Source organism: Carlito syrichta, unplaced genomic scaffold, assembly GCF_000164805.1.
Source record: "Carlito syrichta isolate Samal-C Ts95f unplaced genomic scaffold, Tarsius_syrichta-2.0.1 Scaffold309834, whole genome shotgun sequence".
NCBI lineage: Eukaryota > Metazoa > Chordata > Mammalia > Primates > Tarsiidae > Carlito > Carlito syrichta.
The window spans coordinates 121,483-143,512 of record NW_007253930.1 but is presented as its reverse complement, the minus strand read 5'-3'; the positions used below and the strand labels follow the sequence as shown (position 1 = coordinate 143,512).

General features: G+C 39.2%; 1 protein-coding gene across 1 annotated transcript in view; it reads right to left on the bottom strand.

Moving 5' to 3' along the window:
* Nucleotides 1–14,711: 14,711 nt before the first annotated feature.
* The window catches only part of IMPG2 (interphotoreceptor matrix proteoglycan 2), a 106,047-nt gene continuing 98,728 nt past the window's right edge, over nucleotides 14,712–22,030 (bottom strand). The window contains exons 15-19 of the mRNA XM_021717522.1: nucleotides 19,842–20,052; nucleotides 18,212–18,399; nucleotides 16,670–16,881; nucleotides 15,467–15,546; nucleotides 14,712–14,730 (exon numbers count right to left, since the gene is read on the bottom strand). Coding sequence (XP_021573197.1) covers nucleotides 14,712–14,730; nucleotides 15,467–15,546; nucleotides 16,670–16,881; nucleotides 18,212–18,399; nucleotides 19,842–20,052 — 710 coding nt within the window. The remainder of the gene's footprint in view (nucleotides 14,731–15,466; nucleotides 15,547–16,669; nucleotides 16,882–18,211; nucleotides 18,400–19,841; nucleotides 20,053–22,030) is intronic.

Here is a 22,030-nt window from a genome sequence, read left to right as displayed (position 1 = left end):
CCCGCGGGCTCAGGCAATCCACTCACCTCAGCCTCCCAAAGATGCGGGATTACAGGCTGAGCCACCGAGCCCGGCTGATTTCGCACTCTTAAGAGCAAGGATTGTACTACATACACCTTTGACTTTCTCACATGGTGCTGAGTGTGTAACAGGTATTTTAAAAATAGTTGTTTTTAAGGGGGCACATAACATCGATAAGGGTACCTGATCTCAAACCAGGCAAAGTGCGGTCCAAAGGAAAGCCCAAACTTTACCTATATGATGACCACTTATGTACCTAACCCCGAATTGTACCCCTTTAAAATTTAAAAAATGTAAATAGTTGTTTTTAAAACTATCTCCTCCAAGTGTTAAGTTGAAAAAAATTTCTAACAAAAGGTAAGTCTTGAGATATTATCTGAAGTAATAAGAATGAACTGAGGGGAAGAGATAAACACAGAGTTTTTCCTTTAATAAAAGTATTAAAATCAAATGAAAGTTATTCATCTTTTTATATAGATACTTTTAAATAATAATTACTGACTTCTCATTTTGTGTAGTGCTTACAAGTCTTCATTCAGTAGGAATTTTTATCACATTAAAAAAATATTTTTCTAAGCAGTATAGTCATATACTGAAACAACTCTCAAAAGCGTATAACTCAGAATAAAAATTTAAGAATACTTTTAAATAATTGAAGTAAAAATTCATTTTTAAAAAGCAGCATTACACTCAAGTAGGGTGAATAAACATCACACAACTCACTTGTAACAACTCACCTTTGATTTTTTGAATAATAAATTAAGGAGACCCTGGCCAAATTAACTTGAGCAAAGAGGTAAGTGGAAAGTCAGGCCTGGACACAATCTCACACTGGCTGCTGAGAGCCCTTCAGTGCCAGGCCGGCAGGCAGCCTGGCCTGGCTAACACCCATGTGCTCAGTCCAGGACCCTGCTTAGCTGACATTAAGGGCAGATTGGCCCAATGGAAAGAAGGCTTTGTGAAGTGAATGTCAAGAAAGAATGATAAGAAAAATCTTAAAACCTCAATGAAACAAAACTTAGAAATCTTTCTTAAGGACATATTCAGAAATGCATAAAATGCAATGATATTCCTTACACTATTCATTCTGCCAATTATAAAGTGCAAATGATCTAAAATAGATCACAATGTGTGAATGGCTAGTATAAATTTTGGTAGGCTCATCCCAGAACTCTCAAGAGCATGCCAACAGGGCCTAACCAGTAACCTAGACTAGTGAACTGGGCTATGTGATGTGAAATCTCCTGATTTCAAAATATTGGCACCCTAATACAATTTTTTTTAAATATTGCCAATGCCAAACAAAATACATCTGTGGCCTACATATCGCCAGCTTGCTACATCTAATCTATGTGGTAAAATGTTTTTGAGAATTATTTACTAAATAATTTTAATGAAAATCATTTTTGTAGAACATTAATAGAAAAATTAGTATCATTCTAATTCCTTAAAACATACATGTAGAGAAAAAGACTAGTAGGAAAGACATTAAAATAATAACAGCTATATATGGAGAGAGACTATTATGGTTTTTCTTTACATTTCTCTATAATTTCAAAATTCTCTTCAAATGAAGATTTATTACCTTATAATAAATGTTTCAAACCATCATGAATTACGGTGCTGACCTCAGCCCTGACTTTGAAACCATGATCTAGGGCTCAGCTACTGGCTTTCCTGAACCCTCTCCCCACCTATTCCCCCAAACCTACCTGTCTCAGGTTCTCACCAGCAATGTTGGCTGGAAACTATGGCCCTGATCCCTCCAGGGTCTCCTCGATTAAGCCCCTAACTCCTGAGTTCTCACAATCCAGCAATAAAATGTGATTCTAAGTGTAACTCATTTGGGAAAAGTTAGTTCAAATAAGGGTCAGAAGTTTTAAAAGTATATGTCTATCACAGCCTATCTCCCATCTTCTCTTTTTGCTCCCTACTTAGTCAATATTTCTGAGTCATTGCAGCCTTTATTTTCCACTCAACATTGTTCTAGAACTCCTCGGAGAACAAGTGTTTGGAGACTTAGAAGAATATGTTGCCCCATGTAATCATTCCCAGAAATTAATGAGATGAAATGCTAGATAATCCTGACATAATCAGATGACTTTTAATGAAACAAATTCACCCACATCTACTTTTATGTTTTGATTAGGCAAATATGAAAATTGCTTTGCATTCTGCAAAGTCAGATTAAATAACAGAGAGAGAAAGGAAATGTACCTACCTTTCAGGAAGACATAAAATTGTATGATGGTTAAATGAGGGTTGTTTGTCATATTTTTCAGTAATTTCAGAATCACATAGGATACCCAAACGGGAAGCAGACCAAAGATAAGCATAAGAAAAAGAATCACAATATCCTCATAAAAAGTTTATTCCTTTGGGAATATAAATTTGGTGACAATATCCACAAAGAGACCAGCTGATATTATTTGGCGTTTATCTTAACAGAAGTGTCTAGTTTCTGGACTAGGAGGAAACACGTAGTATTGTTTATCTGCCACCTTTCTATCGACCACTTTAACAACAGATTGTACTTTTCCAGCCTCTGCTCGCAGACACTCAGTCCAAGGAGCGTTGGGCTCTCATCCACTCAGCACTGCATTGCACAACTCCAGACACAGCCTTCTGTGAAGTTTTGACTTTGAAACTCAGACGCTGAGCTCACATAGTAACCATGAGTACACACAGGTCACTATGGCCAGAAGAAAAGAGGCCGCCAGAGCTAGAAACCGTCAGCAACTCACAACATGTGGAGGAACAAGAAATTACATTGAGGGGACAGACAAGGCAGAGACTAGAGACTAGAAACGTTGCACGTCCACGTCCGCACAACTTACTTCCCTTTCCAGGGAGTCAGGTTTCCAGGCCTGAGTAGGCTTGTGAGTTCTGTACCGTCACAGTTCAGGTTTTGGCAGTTTTCTAGTATTCTTCTAGAATGAATACTAGAAATTTGAGTCTTATGTGACCACCTCTGCTGGCTAGAAGGACTGTATTTTTCAGTCTTCTAGATAATGAAAGGAAACCTGAAGTGGAAAAATTGACAAGATATTTCACTTTCTCTTTTTGCTTCTGAAGCACAGTTTTATAATCTGGGAATAAGTGATATCTTCTTCTTAAATTCATATAAAAATTGAGAGGTTAAAAAACATTACATTCGGGTTCACATCGTTTAGCAATAAACGATTATTCAACTATGAATATTTCGGGAAATAATTTAACCCAACCCTATGCTGTAAATCAAATAGACTTGGGGACAAAATTCTCTAAGAAAATTAGATGGGCAACTGAGTTGCAAGTTAACATGTTTATCGCTGCAGGCTGCCATGTAACTTTCTCCTCTTTCCCTAGCAAGTTCTGGAACACTTGACAAGGGATTCACCTGGTGTGCTGTGACAACCCAAGGAGGGGTCACTGTGAGGTACTGATGTCAATGTGTCCACAGAAAGCAGCATAGTATCATGGGCCAGGAACAAGAAGTTGTGATTTAATGCCATCAAGTCAGTGTGGATCCCACCAGGGCACCACAAAAAATCCTGGCAAAGCTAGTGCTTTTATAACATGTTCATTGAGATTATCTGGTTCCTATTCTCTCCAGGATGGTTTAATGAAGCTGAGAAGAATCATCTGATTTGATAGACCTCTTTCCAAACTATCAATTTTATATTTTTAAGTCAAAATTAATTTAAGATTGCCTCAAAATAGAATAATGTCTAAACCGGTTCATTAATGGAAAGTCCATTTAAGCTTGCCGCTTTGCCATTCCAAGTAAAATTCTGACTTTGAAGCATCACTGGCCAATCTGAAAGTAAAATAAGAAAAAATGAAGCAATGGAAAAATCTCCCCTGGCCACAGTGTTGAACAGAAGGCATTTCCAATCCTCAACATGTGTTTTAGAGCTTTCTTTTATGAAGAAGAAAGATCATTCCACTACTGTGTCATGGAGATCACTCCATAAGGAAAATAAATTTCTCTAGAAGTAAGTTACTTTTACTTTTACATTTTTAAAAGAAACAGACAACCTTTCAAAGTTATCTATTACTGAGCAAAACTAACACCCATTCTCCTGAAGTGCAGAGCCAAATAGACACTTCCAAATCCCTACATAGCATTAGGGGCAGTCTGTTCTGGATAAACCTGGCATGAAGTCTTCTGTCTTCAGGTCCTTTCCCTTGGGGCACTAGGATTATCAACTACTATGTGAGAATTGAATTACACAAGCAAGAAGTCAAGCAATTTTCTCCTCATGGTAAACTTTGGAAAACTGAGAGGAAATACCAAAATCAGTTGCTATGTTCAGGACAAACATGATTAATTTTGTCCTGAACCAACTTCCAAAAAAGATAATTACAGAAACTTAAATAAAACTGATAAGTTTAACCAGCTACTCATCCTTCTATCTGGTGATTTTGTTTTGTTTTTTAAGAAAGGGAAGAACTGGGTCAGACCTTCACCCATGTCCTGTTCTCTGATGCTTTTATATTTTTTTCTGCTCTATAGAATTAAGAAATAATCAAGGCATAAGATCACTGTTTTATTAAAATCCGGTTTTTTAAATTAAACAAATGTTTTTCTTATTTTTTATTTTTTGAGTCTACTTTTTTTAAATGTAAGGGGAACGGGCAGACCGGGACTCTCAGACATCCAGCAAAGTAGGCGGGTCACCTTAGGGGCAAACATTACCCGCTTAAAAAAATTCATCTCACATTAGCAGTGAGGATCCAGGTGTCACCCCTAATCATTATTTTCCTTACTCATAAGTTTAAGGCATGTCAAGTGCTTTCGATATGCCTCATACTCCCAACTCTATGAACAGGAGTAAAGTTGACTTTTGTTCTGTAAACCCACCTCTCTCCTCAAGCTCCCCAACCTTCACTCCTCTCTCAGTCATAGCACCTGAAGACTGTCCCTGCTACCTTAGTACCACTCCTCTGTTAGTCCACCCCTTCATCCTGCCATCCTACTTGTGTCTATGGTTAGGAAACTCAGGTTACTACATGTGAATTATCTGATAAGAGTAAGATAGATATGTATGTATCGACCTGATCTCTTGAAATATTTAGGGTTATTTTTAAATCTCTACAAACGATCTCTTTAAGAGTGATATTACAGGGTAGCTCCGCCGGTAATTCCAGCACTTTGGGAGTCTGAGGCGAGAGGATTGCTTAAGCCCAGGAATTCGAGGCCAGCCTGGGCAACACAGTGAGACCTTGTCTCTACAACAGATTAGCTGGTGTATGCCTGTAGTTCCAGCTACCAAGAAGCTGGGGCGGGAGGATGGCCTGAGTCCAGAAGGTTGAAGCTTCAGTGAGCCATGATCATTCCACTGTACCCCAGCTTGGGCGACATAGTGAGGCTCTGACCACTTTCCCAAAAAAAGAGTGGTTTATGTAGAATAATAAAGACAATCCAGTGGTTATAAAGACCAAGAAACAGAATGTTAGATAATTCACTTTTTTTATTCAGTGTGACCACTTGGAGTGTTAATGTGTACAGTTTTTCTAACTGGAAAGACATTTGAAAGCCACTAAAATTCATCCTGGGAATCAACAAAGACATAGGCAGGGTTGTGATTTCTCAAATTTGTGGGCAAGCAAGATTTGTATGAATCACTGTCAAATTTAGCCTTCTTGGGCCAGACACAGTGGCTCATGTCTATAATCCCAGCACTTTGGGAGACCAGGGTGAGAGGATTGCTAGAGTCTAGGAGTTCAAAACAAGCCTAAGCAACATAGTGAGACCTCATCTCTACAAAAAATATAACAATTAGCTGGGCATGGTGGTGCACACCTGGGAGTTCAGTAACTTGGGAGGCTGAGACAGGAGGATCACTTGAAGCCAAGAGATCAAGGTTGCAGTGAGCCATAATCATACTCCTGCACTCCAACCTGGACAACAGAGTAAGACATTGTCTCAAAAAATTGAGTCTTTTGTTTAAGACTTTCATCAACTATTTGTGTACCTGTTGCTGTGTGAAAAAAAAAAGTTTTTAAAATTAAATAACCACCTTTGGGAGGCTGAGGTGAGTGGATTACCTGAGTCCGTGGGTTCGAGACCCGCCTGAGCAGCAAGACCTCATCTCTACAATAAATCAAAAAATCAGCCGGGCATGGTAGCGCATGCCTGTAATTCCGGCTACTTGGAAGGCTGAGGTGGAAGGATTGCTGGAGCCCAGCAGGTCGAGGCTGCGGTGGCCGGGAGCGGCCACTGCACTCCAGTCTGGGCGACAGAGTGAGACTCCAACTCAAAAAAAATAATAATAATTAAATAACAAGTGAAACCAGCCATGAACAAATCATGGCCACGAGCAACTTCGATCAACCATGAACAAAGATAGACAGAGAAAACTGACTATATCACCTACTGAACCTGCACATGTAGGTATGTTGGAGTAGCTGACAAATTTGTAGAAGACTTAAAAAGAAAAATGTCTAGCCTAGGCAACATAACAAGACCTCATCTCTACAAAAAATTAGCCGGCATGGTGGCATGTGCCTCTAGTCCTAGCTACTGGAGAAACTGAGGTAGAAGGATTGCCTGAGCCCAGGATGTTGAGATTGCAGTGAACTGTGATTGTGCCACTACACTCCAACCTGGGTGACAGAGGGAGATCCCAACTCAAAAAGAAAAAAGAAAAGGAAGAACTATATTCATTACTACAAAAGAACATCAATATAAAGATTCTCCTTTTTTCAAAAAACACATTAATATGAAATATTAGTCTATTACTTTTTTCCATTTTTTTGTGGTAATATTTACTTTTATTTTTAATAGCATGATTATACATAAAATCAATCAAAGAACATGTGTGCTGTCCAAAAAAAAGAGCAGTTTATAAGCCATGCACACATCCACCTAATTTATTCCTGGAATACAAGGTAATCATCTCTTTGCTAGTCATAAAGTAGATGTCTATCCATTCATTTCAAGTCAGTTGAATTGCTAATTATAGTAAACCAACTCTGTATCAAATATTCTTTGGTTTTGCAAATAACACATGAGCAAGACATGGCCCCAAAGTCAAAGAACTGGGTTTAGTGGGAAGCCAATGATATATAAGTAAAAAATTATAATACAGCTTCAGTGACTAACAGAATGGAAACATGTACATGTACAGAAAATGAATAATTTTCTTGAGGTTCATTGAAAAGGCCCACTGGATAAAAATATGCACATTCTTCCCCAAACTTGCCATCATGTGTACAATATTGACAATGAGAGTTATTCATCTGGCAAAATGAACTATTTCCTGAAAGCCCACAGACAATGTTGGTGTTACTTGGGAAAGACTGATTCTTAAACACCTATTATTATTATTATTATTATTATTATTTTGAGTTGTAGTCTCACTCTGTTGCCCAAGCTGGAGTGCAATGGTACACTCAAGGCCACCCCAGCATTGACCTGCTGGGCTCCAGCGATCCTTCCTCCTCAGCCTTCCAAGTAGCTGGAACTACAGGCACACACTACCATGCCAGGCTAATTTTTTATTTATTGTAGAGACAAGGTCTCGCTAAGCTGCCCTGGTTTGTCTTGAACCTGTGGGCTCAGGCAATCCACTCTACACCGCCTCCCAAAGTGCTGAAATTACAGACTGAGCCACTGAACCCAGCCAACACCTATTATTATATGGATTCATTTGTTCTTAAAAAGCAGGGACAGGGGACACACAAGTGTGTTTTGGTGAGAAGATAATTTAAAGGTTAGTTCATGGGCACAGCCCACAAGAGCTACCTCAGATGGGTCATAAATTCAGAAGAACTAGAAAGTAGACCAGAATTGCGAGGGCATGAGCTAAGAGTGACTAGGGCTTGTCCAGACCACACTTAAAAACAGGATTATTACTCACTGTTTCTCCTAAAACTAGTTAAAATTAATCAGTCAAAAGATATTTATTAGGAAAACTAGATCACTAATTAATCAATCAATGGATATTAGACCTATAGCTCTGTGTTTTTATATGGTCTTTGGAGTCAAATCAAGACCACCTTCCTATTTTCTAAGATTGATTTAGGATTTTCTCATGTCCCGTTGACAGCAAGACATCAAGCAAATATAGAAAAGAAAAAAACTGAAAACAGAGGTTTTGATGCCAACAAATTGGGAAATTGCCTGCTTAGATAACTGGTGACTGATTTTCTTCCTGTCCCTCCATGCAAGATTGCTTTAGATTGCAGTTACCATGTTAGTATCTTTCCTCTTTTTCCACAGGTCAACAATTTCTCTCTCCTTACAGACAGCTTTTGCTGCTACTCCCTCTAATCTTTCTTTAATCAACTTTGTTTTCTTTCCATCCCTTCTTTAAACAGATGAGGGGGAAAAAATGAAAGTTTCTAGGACTTTAAAAGAGGAAAGTTCAAGAGAAGCCAAATAATGATTCAGCATCATTAACTATCAACAAAATTCAAGGCAACAATTAGGTTCCAGTTCTCCTAATTCTCACCACACATAGATGAAGCAAAGACTGACTTTTATTTTCATACTGTACTCCCATAATCTGTGTCTTTGAATGGTAATTACAATTCAACTGTTGCTAAGATCTACAATTTTTCTTCTAATTGGCAAGGAAAAAATTGTAGACAGGTTCTTGAAAGAGATGTTTATTACTAATGAAAATAGCACATGTGTATACATGAGAAAAGATCCCTATTTATACATGAAGACTTTAAATTTTTTTATTTCTAATGAGCCATTATTAAGATGTAAAACTCAATAAAATAATACAGTAACATGAATTTATTTGATCCTCACTCTGATAAAGTTTCATTATAAAGATGAAAAAGAAAAGTCTTTTACTATCCATACTCTATATTAAACATGTATTATGGTATATACACTATCACTGAAGTATCATCACATAGCCCTGATACATAAAAAATTATACCTGTATTCTCTGATAACGTGATTTTTTTCCTATGTTTGCCTTTAATCTTTAAAGAGATGATTAAATAGAAGCAGAGAGTGATTAAATAGAAACACCCAGGATGGGGAATCATTTAATCTAGGCTGTAGCTACAACTTTGCGGCTGAGGGCAGTGTTTTTAACCCGTTTTACAGTCCAGAGGGGAATGGTTTAGCCTGTCTCTTATTAATACATAGGAGTAGTGTAAGACTTTACAAAATGCATGAATCAAGGCAATTTCCAGGCAAATTCTTTATATCATCAATTACATTATGGTACCTTCCTACCTTTCTACCTTCAGCCAGGATACTTTGTGGAACACAGTACCGTGGATTTGAGGATTGTGACCTTCACATCATTTTTTCTGCATTTATTACCCAACTGGGAATAGCATAAGCTAGGATTCTGACTCACTGCAGCTGGACTGTAAACGAGGAAGGCTGGCCCCACCCATTCCCACTGGGAATTGTCGAAAACATTTTAGAAAAAAGAAAACAAAGTGATCCATATTTTTCAGCTAAAACATCTCAATTTAATAAAGACAGTTATTCTCCTATACCAGATCTTTCCTTATAGAATACATCGTCTCTTCCCGGCAAAATGGAAACTCAACTCAGAGACTGAGAGATGCCAAAGCACCCATTGCTGAAAACATCGAAATGACCTAAAGATACCAGTGGCCTAAAAATCATGAAATGGACGTCAAACTTCTAAAAGAATCAAGCAAATGAGTAAGTAGTTCAGATATCATATTTGAGTGAACCTATTTTTAGATTCTACAAAGAATATTTGTGCAGTTTCCATCTTTTTGTTAGAGGTAATAGTAAGTTGAGGTTGTTCAACTACATTGCAATGTACTATGTGGCAAACAAACAAACAAAAGGTGGTGGGGGAGAGGAGCCAACCCATGGTGACTAGATAATGCAGAAGGAAAAACAGAGGTGGGAATAAAACCAGGTGAAATCTGCACTTGTTTTATTATGTAAAGTAAATGAGACTTCAGACCACATAAATACAAACAAATACCTCTAAACCACTACAGTGGTAGAAATGGGGTCTTATTTAACAATAAATTCCCCTTCATTCATAACCCATGAAAAACAGAATAGCAAACGTAACTCAATTATAAATGTTAAATCTGTAAAACTCCATAGTACCTTATGAATTTTTTAAGTGATTTACATATGCACTTTGTTAACTGCATATTTTTTCGAATAAGGTGATAGTTGAGCCGGCTCGGTGGCTCAGCCTGTAATCCCGCGCTTTGGGAGGCTGAGGTGAGTGGATTGCCTGAGCCCACGGGTTCGAGACCCACCTGGGCAACTTGGCGAGACCTCATCTCTAAAATAAATCAAAAAAAAAAAATAGCCAGGCATGGTAGCACGCGCCTGTAGTTCCAGCTACTTGGAAGGCTGAGGCGGAAGGATCGCCAGAGCCCAGCAGGTTGAGGCTGCAGTGGCCTGGAGCAGCCACTGCACTCCAGTCTGGGTGACAGAGTGAGACTCCAACTCAAAAAAAAGAAAAAAGGTGATAGTTGTATTGAATATGATATTGCTAGGTTAATGAGAATGTTCTAATATTCAGTACATTTCACCCCTCAATCATGCAGTGTAAATGAGAGTTTACCCTAAGATTTTTAAATCTTAAAAGTCACTAAATAAGCCGGGCTCGGTGGCTCAGCCTGTAATCCCGCGCCTTTGGGAGGCTGAGGTGAGTGGATTGCCTGAGCCCATGGGTTCAAGACCCGCCTGGGCAGCAAGACCTCATCTCTACAATAAATCAAAAAATCAGCCGGGCGTGGTAGCGTGTACCTGTAATTCCGGCTACTCGGAAGGCTGAGGTGGAAGGATTGCCCGAGCCCAGCAGGTCAAGGCTGCGGTGGCCGGGAGCGGCCACTGTACTCCAGTCTGGGCAACAGAGTGAGACTCCAACTCAAAAAAAAAAAAGTCACTAAATAACCTTGGGGAAGTCTCTTAAAAAGAAACTCTTCTGGTATAGTTTTTTCCATCAGACTCATAGCTCCTTTAGTGCTTTACTCCGTCCATGTGTGGATCTTTACCATGGAAACTGTGTTCTTCAATCTTTCAACCATGGTTCAGCCATAGCGAAGGCAGGACCAAAGTCTCTACTCCAGAACTGAGGCTTCCTGCTCTTTCCCGGATGGTTGAGGGGTCCTTTACTGTTTCCTTTCATTGGTGTGGAGCAGACACTGATGAAGAGCAAAGTGTTTTGCTCTTGCATGGAAAGGTCATGCAAAAGGAAATCAGAGAGGGTGACACGTGTCAGAATTCCCAAATCCCCACATCACTGCTTAGCTCACAGAAAACAACGATCCTCCTTTGGCTCATTTCTGCTTCTCCTAAGTGTGACATAGGGGTGACCGGCCCTAGGTGGATTTATGTCCATCTAAAATTCTTCCGGCAAGCACAGATTCAAATGGCTGCATTCTAAGGTTAATTTGTGATGAGACACATTTTCACCTCAACATTTTCATCTAAACACGTTTCCTATACAGATAGTTTAGGGAAAAAATGCAAAATCCTAAGCAGAAAATTTTGGAAGTTTTGCAAGTAAATTTTAGTAGCGACAAATATTCACACTTTTTATAATGCTTTAAAGTTAATTATCAAAAAGTTAATTATCAAAGTCATTATCACTTTTCAAATAGGCTCAGTAGAAAGTGCTGAATGGACAGAAGTTCCATTATGTGAGTAGAATATGAAAGGGAATATTGAGATAAGGAAGCTATCTTGGCATATACAAACACACACACACACACACACACGAGCACATATACACACACATACATACATGCACAACACCTGTTATCCATACATACTTTCCAAAATACCTGAACATCTTCAAGGCTTTCACTAGCTTTACCATGGTATGTGCCAAGCCCAGACATTTAGTTTCCGGTATCCTCATAATGAGTGAAATTGGCAGTCATCAAGTTGAGAAAATAAAAAGTGAAGCAAGTATTTTATCTTATGGTCAGTCTATACCTGGTTACTTACATCTGGTCAGAAATAAATCAAAATGTTCAGAATTGGTTTTGGCAAACATGACAACATCTAACATAAAATACCTGTATTAATAATAACCTACTGCACATTCAATTTAACATTAATAGTGATGATTATTTGACCTCCTCCTTACCCCATCCAAAGGTGCCTGTTCAAAAAAACATTAGGGAGAAAATAGAGAAATTTCCAGTTTCTGTCAAAATTTTTATGAAGTGTGGATTTCCTATCCGGACAATTTAAAGCATACTTTAATTATATTAAAAGTCTTGTCCTGTTTTGTGTACACGGGAATTACTTTAGACAGGAAGTATTACACAAAGGAGAAGCAATGCAAATGAGCTAATCTATATCATAGGAGGTCGTTAAGCGCAATTTTCCCAATTACTAAACCAGGACCTAGAGGAGATAGAGGATTTGCCCAAGATATCTCTACGTCTTCTAAGCAGTCAGGGAACCTCAGTCCACTAATCCATCAGTAAGGTATATTTTCAGCACCTAGACCTTGGCTCAACATCCACACCCTCCCTGTCCATGTGATTAAATTCATCTTTAGACGAATGAGACCCTTCTGAACTTAAAAAATGTGTTGGTCCTGAAGGCTTAAAAAATTAAGCTATTGACATAACAATAATGTGTTCTTGATTAATATGCCGAGGAAATTCAAAACTCTGGTAGAAGCATAAAATACAAGTCTAATTCTATACTGCAGCAAAAAGATTGCTTTCTCTTTAGCAGTTTGATCAAAAAAAATAAGCACACACACACACACAAACATTTTATTTAGATGAATGCCTGACTATAAACTGCATTAAGACTACGTTAAAGGCTTCCCCATTCCACCCAACAATAACAAATATGCTACAAAATACTCCCTTGTTAAGCCTGACTTTTCCTTGTAATAGTCTCACCTTATTTTTCTGCTGGGAAACCTGAGGCACAGTTCTTAGGAGACACCCTCAAAGATTCAGAAGCAGACACCAACTGCAGCCCTAACTCCCAGGTCCAGCTTTTTGCTTGTAGCACCCTTTCCAGAGCTCATGCAGTTTTGAATTTCTTTAAACACAGCTTTTGGTCTTAGCAGAAATAAAAATGGTCACATTTCTTACTACATCCTGAAAATGTAAGCTGGAAAAAAAAAGCGTGCCCTATATTTAATTTGTTTCCATAGAAAATTCTTCTGGCTGGGCGCAGTGGCTCACACCTGTAATCCCAGCACCTTGGGAGGGCAAGGCGAGAGGCTTGCTTGAGCCCAGAAGTTTGAGACCAGCCTGGACAACATGGTGAGATTTCATTTCTACAAAAAAATCAAAAAAATTAGCATGGTGGTGTGCACCTGTAGTCCCAGCTACTCAGGAGGCTGAGGTGGAAAGATCACCTGAGCTCAGGGGATCAAGGCTGCAGTGAGTCATGATTATGCCACTGCACTCCAGCCTGGGCAACAGAGTGAGATTATGACTCAAAAAGAAAAGAAAATTCTTCTTCCAACATCGTTCAAAATCCAAGTTAATTATACGACATAGGTAACAAGTAATCTCCATCTTCTTCAGGCTTCTAATCAGTTTCAGATTAGGAATTTTTGTTAGAGCTCTTCCCTGTCATGGAAAAACAAAAAGCAATTCATTGAAAAAGCAAGAATGTACTGAGATTCATTTTTGTTGTAATACATTACCAAGTTATATTCCTAAAATTATCAATACATTCTATTTTTTTCTTTCTTTAAATAAAAGCTGCCCTGTGCTATGCTACATTTAAAAAATTCACTCTACAAAGATCACATAATGCTTTTACTAAATACTAAATCAAGTCCACTAACATTTTGTTGGGCTACCTAGTAGATAAAAACTCTGAGACTAAGTGAAAACCGAAAATGTTGTAGGGATTATGCGTCTAACATGTTTTTCAATGTCATACTTCCTCTATGAATGTTTCCCTTAATAAGACTATAGTGTCTGTGTATATTTTCTTTTGTTTAAAAGAAGCTTCTATTTTTAAATCTTCTTTGTTTCATCAACTTTTTTGTATATTCCTAATGCCAGACAGTTTACCAGAAAAACAAAAACTGAAGCATGTAGTCTAGCTGCCTATCCCTAAAAAGACTCTCCTGAATACTTTCTTTGGTTGTCTTGGCCTAGGTAAGATGTATTTTTTAATTCAGAAAACACATTCAGGCAGGTGGGTCTGAAAGATTAATAAAGGGTCTTAGAAATGACAAAAACATAATTCAAGTTCTTCCTACTGAAGAACATGCAACTGAAATGGCACCATGTGCCATCTGCTGGCTGAAGACTCAGGGATGAATGGATTCTCTGGTTTAAAAGGTAGACTTCTGGTAATATTGCTCTGATAGCATTCAAGATTGGCAGTACCTCCTGGGAATCAAGTCAGATGTTCAGAGAATTTTAGAGGTGGCTCTACCATACACATGGGATTAGATAAACATCTTCCTCAGTTTCCTTAGGTGTCAATTTGTCCCTTATCTTAGTGAGTGAAGAAGCTGCTTGTCAGAAAAAAAGGGATTTGGAGAAAAGGGGCAGAGGCTACACTCTAGGCCATGAGTGTTATCTGACCCTTTATCAATTTCTTTTACATGCATGCATTGCTCTGGTTTTTCTTTTCTAAAAGGCAGGTGAAGACACCTGGCTAGCCCCTTCATGAGCCTCCATGAAGGCAGTAGTAGCACCAAATATCAGTATCAAGTTGTAATTCCCCCTACCCTCAAACAATGTCCACAGTGGTTGCTTTACAAGATAGTTTATTTTGTAACCTAAATCTGGTTATGGATCCTGGAAAACAAAGAAAAACAATCACAGACACTTGCCCAAAATGCATGCTGAGAAAGGCAAATGGAAGGAGAGTGAAATTAAGATAAACTTGACAGAGGCAAGAGATACACTTTAGTGAGATATGTGATTCAAAGCATACTGAAAAGTATCTGTAGAGATAGAATAGAAGAAAGTGTTAAAACATGAGAAATTTTGGCTACTCAGATCCTTTTCATGGAATTCATCTATGAAAATATTTTATGGTGGGCAACCCCCTTCAGGTCCCCTCTCACTGTGGGAGCTTTTCTGTTCTCTCAATAAATCCTGCTTTCAAAAAAAAAAAAAAAAGAAAATATTTTATGGCATTGGATGATGGGTGAGCTATGATAACATGAGAGAAAATTCGACACAGCCCAGGGATCTTTAGTCCCAAACAGATAGTGTCTTAGATTGAAATCTTCTCTGCCACTTGCTGTCATTGTCATCTCAAGTAAGTTCCTTCATCTCTCCAAGCCTTCCTTTCTTCAAATAAGAAACATACAAGTTGTAACACCTCATTATATTATTCCATTATATGGAATAAATGAGATAAACTGTGTGGACATACATAAACTTTAAAGAACTCAACAAATTTGGTTATCACCAAAACCCCTGTCAGATGAACAGGAATTACCTCTCACCCTGGTGCCACTACTTTAAAGGAAACTGTTATGACAGTGGGGTAGACAGAAGGGCATGGGCTGTTTCAAACACTTACATTTGATGCTCTCTGACAAAAGCTGCAAACTCAGGATCATTGGCATACATTTCCAAAACTCTCATTCTCTCTTGAATTTCCTTAAACAAAAAAAGGGAGCCACACATTGCATGAGAAAAACCTCAACAGCCTTTTCAAAAGAGTTCTCATTTTTTTTTTTTTTTTTGAGTTGGAGTCTCACTCTGTCGCCCAGGCTGGAGTGCAGTGGCTGCTCCCGGCCACCGCAGCCTCGACCTGCTGGGCTCCAGCGATCCTTCCGCCTCAGCCCTCCAAGTAGCTGGAACTACAGGCACGCGCTACCACGCCCGGCTAATTTTTTTTTTATTTTTTTGTAGAGATGAGGTCTCGCTGCCCAGGCGGGTCTCGAACCCGTGGGCTCAGGCAATCCACTCACCTTAGCCTCCCAAAGGCGCGGGATTACAGGCTGAGCCACCAAGCCCGGCTGAGTTCTCATTTTTTATAAGGAATTGTGACTTTCAGGGTGACCCTTTCAGAAAAATGGAAGGTCCTGGATATCACAGGTACTACTCTGGATCTTACACTGCTCTGGATATTACAGGTACTGCTCTGGATATTACACATACTGCTCTAACTCAAACATATTTCTAAGGAAAGAAGGGGGGAAGGAGAGAGCATTTGATACCGATGGAAAAAAGAGTCACTGGGTGGAAAATAAGGCACAGTTCAGAACTGAATACCCTTGTTCTATTAGTTTCCACCAGAGCAAGAAAGAGAAAAAAAGAAAGAAAAATTGAATTTAATTACTATTTTAAAAATAGATTGTCCCCTGTATATCACACCGACTGGAAGATATAAGGTCAAAAATCAATTTGTGAAATATTTGTCATCCTTTCTTGAAACCTGTGTATATCATGCATATACATACACACACGTTCTCATACATACATGCATACATGCGCGCGCGCGCACACACACACACACACACACACACACACACACACACACAGATCTGAGTGTCACGTGTTCTCACTCATAAGTGGACCTTGAACAACTACTGTAATACTATAAGAAATGGTTTGACAGTAGCAGGAAACTGCAGTGGAGGGGGTGGGATTTACAGTAGTCGAAATCTGCCTGGGGAAGGGAGGGCACACCTCATCAACAAGAGTACCTGCACAATGAATATCTGTAGACCTAACCCTGAATTGTACCCCACAATTTAAAAAAAATAAAAAATTCTACCTCTTTGGAAAGCTCACTGCTCTCATACATCTGTCGGATTTCTTCTCTGCTCAGGCCACCAATCATCTCTCCACTCGCAGAGCTGTAGAAGGGACGCTGCGGGTAGGGCCCCTCATACTGCTCACACCCGGCCATGCGGCTTTCATACACAGGGTTGTACTTCACAGCATTCTCAATGGATGAAAGGTTGTCAGGCTGCCTGCAGGAGCCACAGAAAGAAAGATGTGATTGATTCAGGATCTTCTTGGAACGTTCAACTGCTTGGAAGGCTACTCAGCTGGGACAAGATTTCTGTTGGGGATGAAATGTAAGTGAGCTGGACACTGATGGGGGGAGGTGACTGAAAAACAGACCTGGAAAAATATCCAGGTCAATCTCAAAAATAATTTGTCATTATGATCGCCTCAAGTCCATGGCAAGGAGAGCTGTTTCATGTTCATTCATCTTACTTGACCACAGTACCCAGCACTCAATAAATGTTGGTTGGGAACTATGTCTGCCAGTAGATAGTATTTTATCAACCAATACAGCTTCATCATCCCCTGAGTTATATATGTCAAAAACTGGAAAATAAGTAATAATGGGGGGGCTGGGTCTCAATTAAAATCTATTCAGGTCTACACATATTTACTGAGCATTTATTATATGCCTAAGACTGTTCTACATGCTGATGATACAAATAATTTGTTGTACTCTCTGCCCTGAATGAGACTACAGTCTAATAAGAAGTCAAACTCCACTAAAAGCATAAGAATAATGATGGAGGTATATCATGGGTGCTGGAAGGATGCCTCCTTAGGCAAGTCTGAGGGTGGGGGAAGGTAACCTAAACCTGAAGTAACAGGTCTTATAGACTCTAGAAGCATAGAAGTACAAGCCAGGATTTTGATCCTTGGATTCCTAGTCTAGCAAGTAGACCAGGTTTTATTGCCCTATCAGTGAAGCCATATTTAACTATATAGAAAACCAGATTTCATTTCTTGTCAGAATATTTGGCTAATTACCACTGGTATGAGCCAAAGGGAATGAAGCTGTAATAGATCTGGTTCTCCACGAAGGGAAATTGAACTTTTCCATCTTGTCTCCAACACTCCCTTCCCAACCCTCCCCCCACCATGACACAGGCAATCTGGCCACACTCAGTCATGCCTTTCCTTCCCTGTGCCTTGAGGTTCATGCCCGCTTTCCTGACTTTGCTCATGTTCATTCAACTAGCTAGAAAGCATCCTACCCCAAGAGTGGCAAATGCCTACTCTTCTGTCGAGCCAAATATCACAATCATCATTAAGACTTTTAAGACTTTGTCGCCCATGGAAAACAAATTTATACATCATCTAGGCTTCTTAGCATCTTGCTCATAGCACTCCTTATGTATCTTTTCAATCAGACACCCCTTTGAGGAGAGGGATCATGCTTTTTTCAACTTCATCTTTCTCTTTCCTCCACCCAGTTCCTTGTCCAACATTTGGCACATGGTAAGTGCTAACTGAATGAGTGCACAGAACACTTTCTTCCTTCAGAGAGCTCTTTTCCATATTTACCTGAAAGGCCTCTCTCTTTCTCTCCTGACATTCTGTGCCTGAAAAGTCCGGATGAGGAAGAAGATGACCCCAGAAGAGATGAGAAGAAGTCCAACCACGGAGGCAATGGTGATGCCTATGACCAAGGGTTCGGACACAAACTCCTCACAGTGCTCACCTCGGTACCACCAGTTCTCACCTACCCGGCACCTGTAACCAACAATCACCAAGGCCAAAGTCTCAATCACTCTGCTCAAAGTAATGATTCACAGCAGAAACTGCCAAGAGACCAGGGAAAGGTAGAGAAATTAATGCTGACCACATGAAGCTTTATTGAAGAGTTGAATAATCAGACTGAATGATCATAGAATTTAAGGCTGTGCATAATATCTGGCATTGACCTAGCCAGTCTTCATTGACCATTTGTAAATGACAGAATAAAAGACTGAATAGACCTAGCTGGGCATGGAGGCACGTGCCTGTAGTTCCAGCTACTTGGAAGGCTGAGGTGGAAGGATTATTTGAGCAGGTCCAGCCTAAGTGACAGAGTGAAACTCCAACTCAAAAAAAAAAAAAAATTGAATAGACTTGAAGAAATTGTTCTACTTAACCTCCTTATTTGTGAGTTTAAAAAATGATCTTGGAAGAAAAGAGACTGACATTAGGTCATATAATTAGTCAGCTATAGAGATGTGTCTAGAACCCAGACTTCCAGATACCCAATCCCCTTTTACCACCCTAAAGAGACCCTTCAACCCCAAGCCCACAGAACTTCAATCCCTAGAATGGCAAGGAAATCACTGATTTTCAAAATAATATTAATTTCTCTGGACACCAAGAAGCTGTTTCTCTGCCCTCCCCCCTTAGTTTTCCAGGTAAACTTTATATTTTTTCATATAGAAAACTCTGGATCGTTTCCACTTATTTCCTGTTTTTGGCATCTGTGCATATGCTAAAATTTGCCCATGCTGACTTTATAAATTATTCTCTAGTCTATGTTTCTCCTGCTTATTCTCAGCATTCTCTCCTCTTACAACCATGAATCTTTGGTTGTGTATGGCTGAAAGGTTGAGGACTGTCAGGCTCACTGAGCCTGTTCGGCTGCAGCATTCTCGTTGGTTCTACCTTTAGAAAATGGATCTCAGATGTAATTAAAGAAAGACATTTTTTGCCATCATTTTGAAAACTTCAAATATTTACCTTTCTTTATTTTTGAATGAATATTCACTAGGACTAGAGGAACTCAAAGCCATTAAGAGTATAATTCAAGTAGAACAATAAAACTCCTTCATGTCCACATGTTCAGATATTGGAGAAGGTGTTACTCTTATGTTTACACCTTATTTGGACACTAGCTTCCTTATCACCATCACTAAAACCTATAATACAAAGATCTCCAATCAGTCCACGTATTCTCAGTAGGACTTATTTAGACAATATTTTTTACAGCTCCCTAACAGAATAAAACTACCAGTTGAAATTCAGGCTTATTAAATGAGTCAATCTTCACATGAGAATTAGGCATCCATCTATTGCCTAGATATACTTTCCATAAAAATATTGTAATCATTATCCTAAAAGTATAGCTGTAGACCCTTTTTCTTCAAGGAAGTATCTGTAGCTTTTAAAGTCAAAATCACATTACAACATACCTACAAATGGCCCCATGGCCAGGCATAATGTCACACTTTCCATCATTCAAACAGAAGTCAGGCTGTAGGTCACAGATGCTCTGACAGGGCCGTTCTTCCACACTCAGGTACCCAGGGTAGCACCTACACTTTGCTTCTCCACTCCAGGGGTTGACCAGACACTCAGAAAACTCATTGCAGGCCTGAAACTTGCAAGGGTTGGCTTCATCACCTAAAACATTAAACAAACCAACAAATAATGCAAGAAAAGGCAAAGTACAGAAACTGGGGTACAAAAAGTCCTTCATTAAAACTCTCTCCCAAAGTACCATGGGACAACCCCCTGCCTGAAATATTCAAGAACACCATCACCAACAATACCACAAAAAATTTCTGATTCATCCTAGATGGGTGAGTTTTTGTCAGATTTCTCTAAAACCCAGAGCCAACTCATAAAACCCTATGACTTGGGTAAGTCATAACATGTTTTATCTAGGGAGCATGCAGAGGCATTAAAATCCATGCCATGTAATTGTAGCTGTAAATTAAACGCAGCTTTCATGTACCATTAATTTCTACCAATCCTAACCTCTGTATACACTGCTACATATCTTGCACAACACTGAGAACATGGGATGGGGAAAGAGTGCCCACAAGAGAACTGGTAGAAGTCTCAGGGATGGGTATAGCCCAGTAAAAGAAGCCTAGGAACAATCACGATTTATGCAAGCCAATGTTAGGAAAAGAAGTCAGCCCTGCACTTCCTCAGGATGTCCCCAACAATATTTTAACTTCGGTAACTTCATTTCTCATTGATGGGGTAAGGGAAAATGACTATTTCTAAAAATTTTACTGGGACAATAACCGGCCAAAAATGACATATGACATTGACCATGATGGGTCTTCCATCCTGCCGAATTTCCCACGTGTTCTTTACTGGTGAATAGCAATCTGTCGGTGGCAAATGGACAAAGTATGACACAAATACTGAAAACAGAAGAAAGGGATGGAAATCATCCATAGACTTATCTGTATTTTTAAAAGAATGAAGTTTAGCTAGAAAGATATTGGGAATAAAAAGAAACAGACATAGTCTCTTGGCTCCTAGAAAAATAATATTATTTTGAAAAGCAATGATGTTCTTGCTGCTATGAACATTAAAGAGAATTTTAATCAAGTCTGTGTCCTTGGAATTTGGAGAAAAGGACAAATTCCAAGGGGAACTAACTAATACCACCCAATCTACCCCCTCTCTGTTCTCCTTGGTTCCCATGTGAAAATACGGGAATATACTGGGGAACAATGTCTCCCAAAAGTTCCCATCCATCCAGAACCTCAGAATACGACCTTATTTGGAAATAGAGTCTTTGCAAATGTAATCAAGTTAAAAAGAGGCCACACTAGATTAGGATGCTCCCTAATCTGATGATTGGTGTCCTTATGAGAAGAATAAAATTTGGACACAGAGACACAGACACACAGAGAAGAGGGTTACATAGAGACGGAGACAGAGACTAGAGTGATATACCTTTAAGCCAAGTGATGTCAAGGATTGTTGGCAAACACCAGAAGCCAGGAAAAGACAAGGAAGGGCTCTTTCTAGATATTTCGGAGGGAGGATGGCCCTGCCAACATTTTGATTTTGGACTTCTAGCCTCAAGATCTGTAGGAGAATAAATTCCTGTTTATAAGGCACCTAGTTTGTGGTACTTTGTTACAACAGTCATAGGAAAGGGAACTAATACAGGGGACCACTGCCAAGATGCTCATGTAACAAGGAAAGCATATAAATGTGCTGATGGATGGGGACTGCCCAGCAGGATTTCATTGTATATTTTCTTAGTCTTCTCATCCGTATCCTAGTATTTATTTTGTGACTTTGTAATCAGGAAATAATCTGATCCTGACCTAGCAGTGAGAGATATGAGTGTACAAAGTGGGTGGAGAGGGTGGTATCAGGTAGTTCCCCTTTGTTAATGGAACTTCAAGAGTTTCTGAGACACTACACATGACAATATTTTAGGCAAGAAACAAGTCACTCTTGTTTCTAGCCAATCTTGAGATAAAAATAATGTAATCTGAGGGCCTTCAACTAAAACTACAGGATGAATATCCCATCTGAAATCCTTGAAACCAGAAGTGTTTTGGATTTCAGATTGTTTAATATTTTGGAATATTTACTTTCTCTTTTTTTTTTTTTTTTTTTTTTT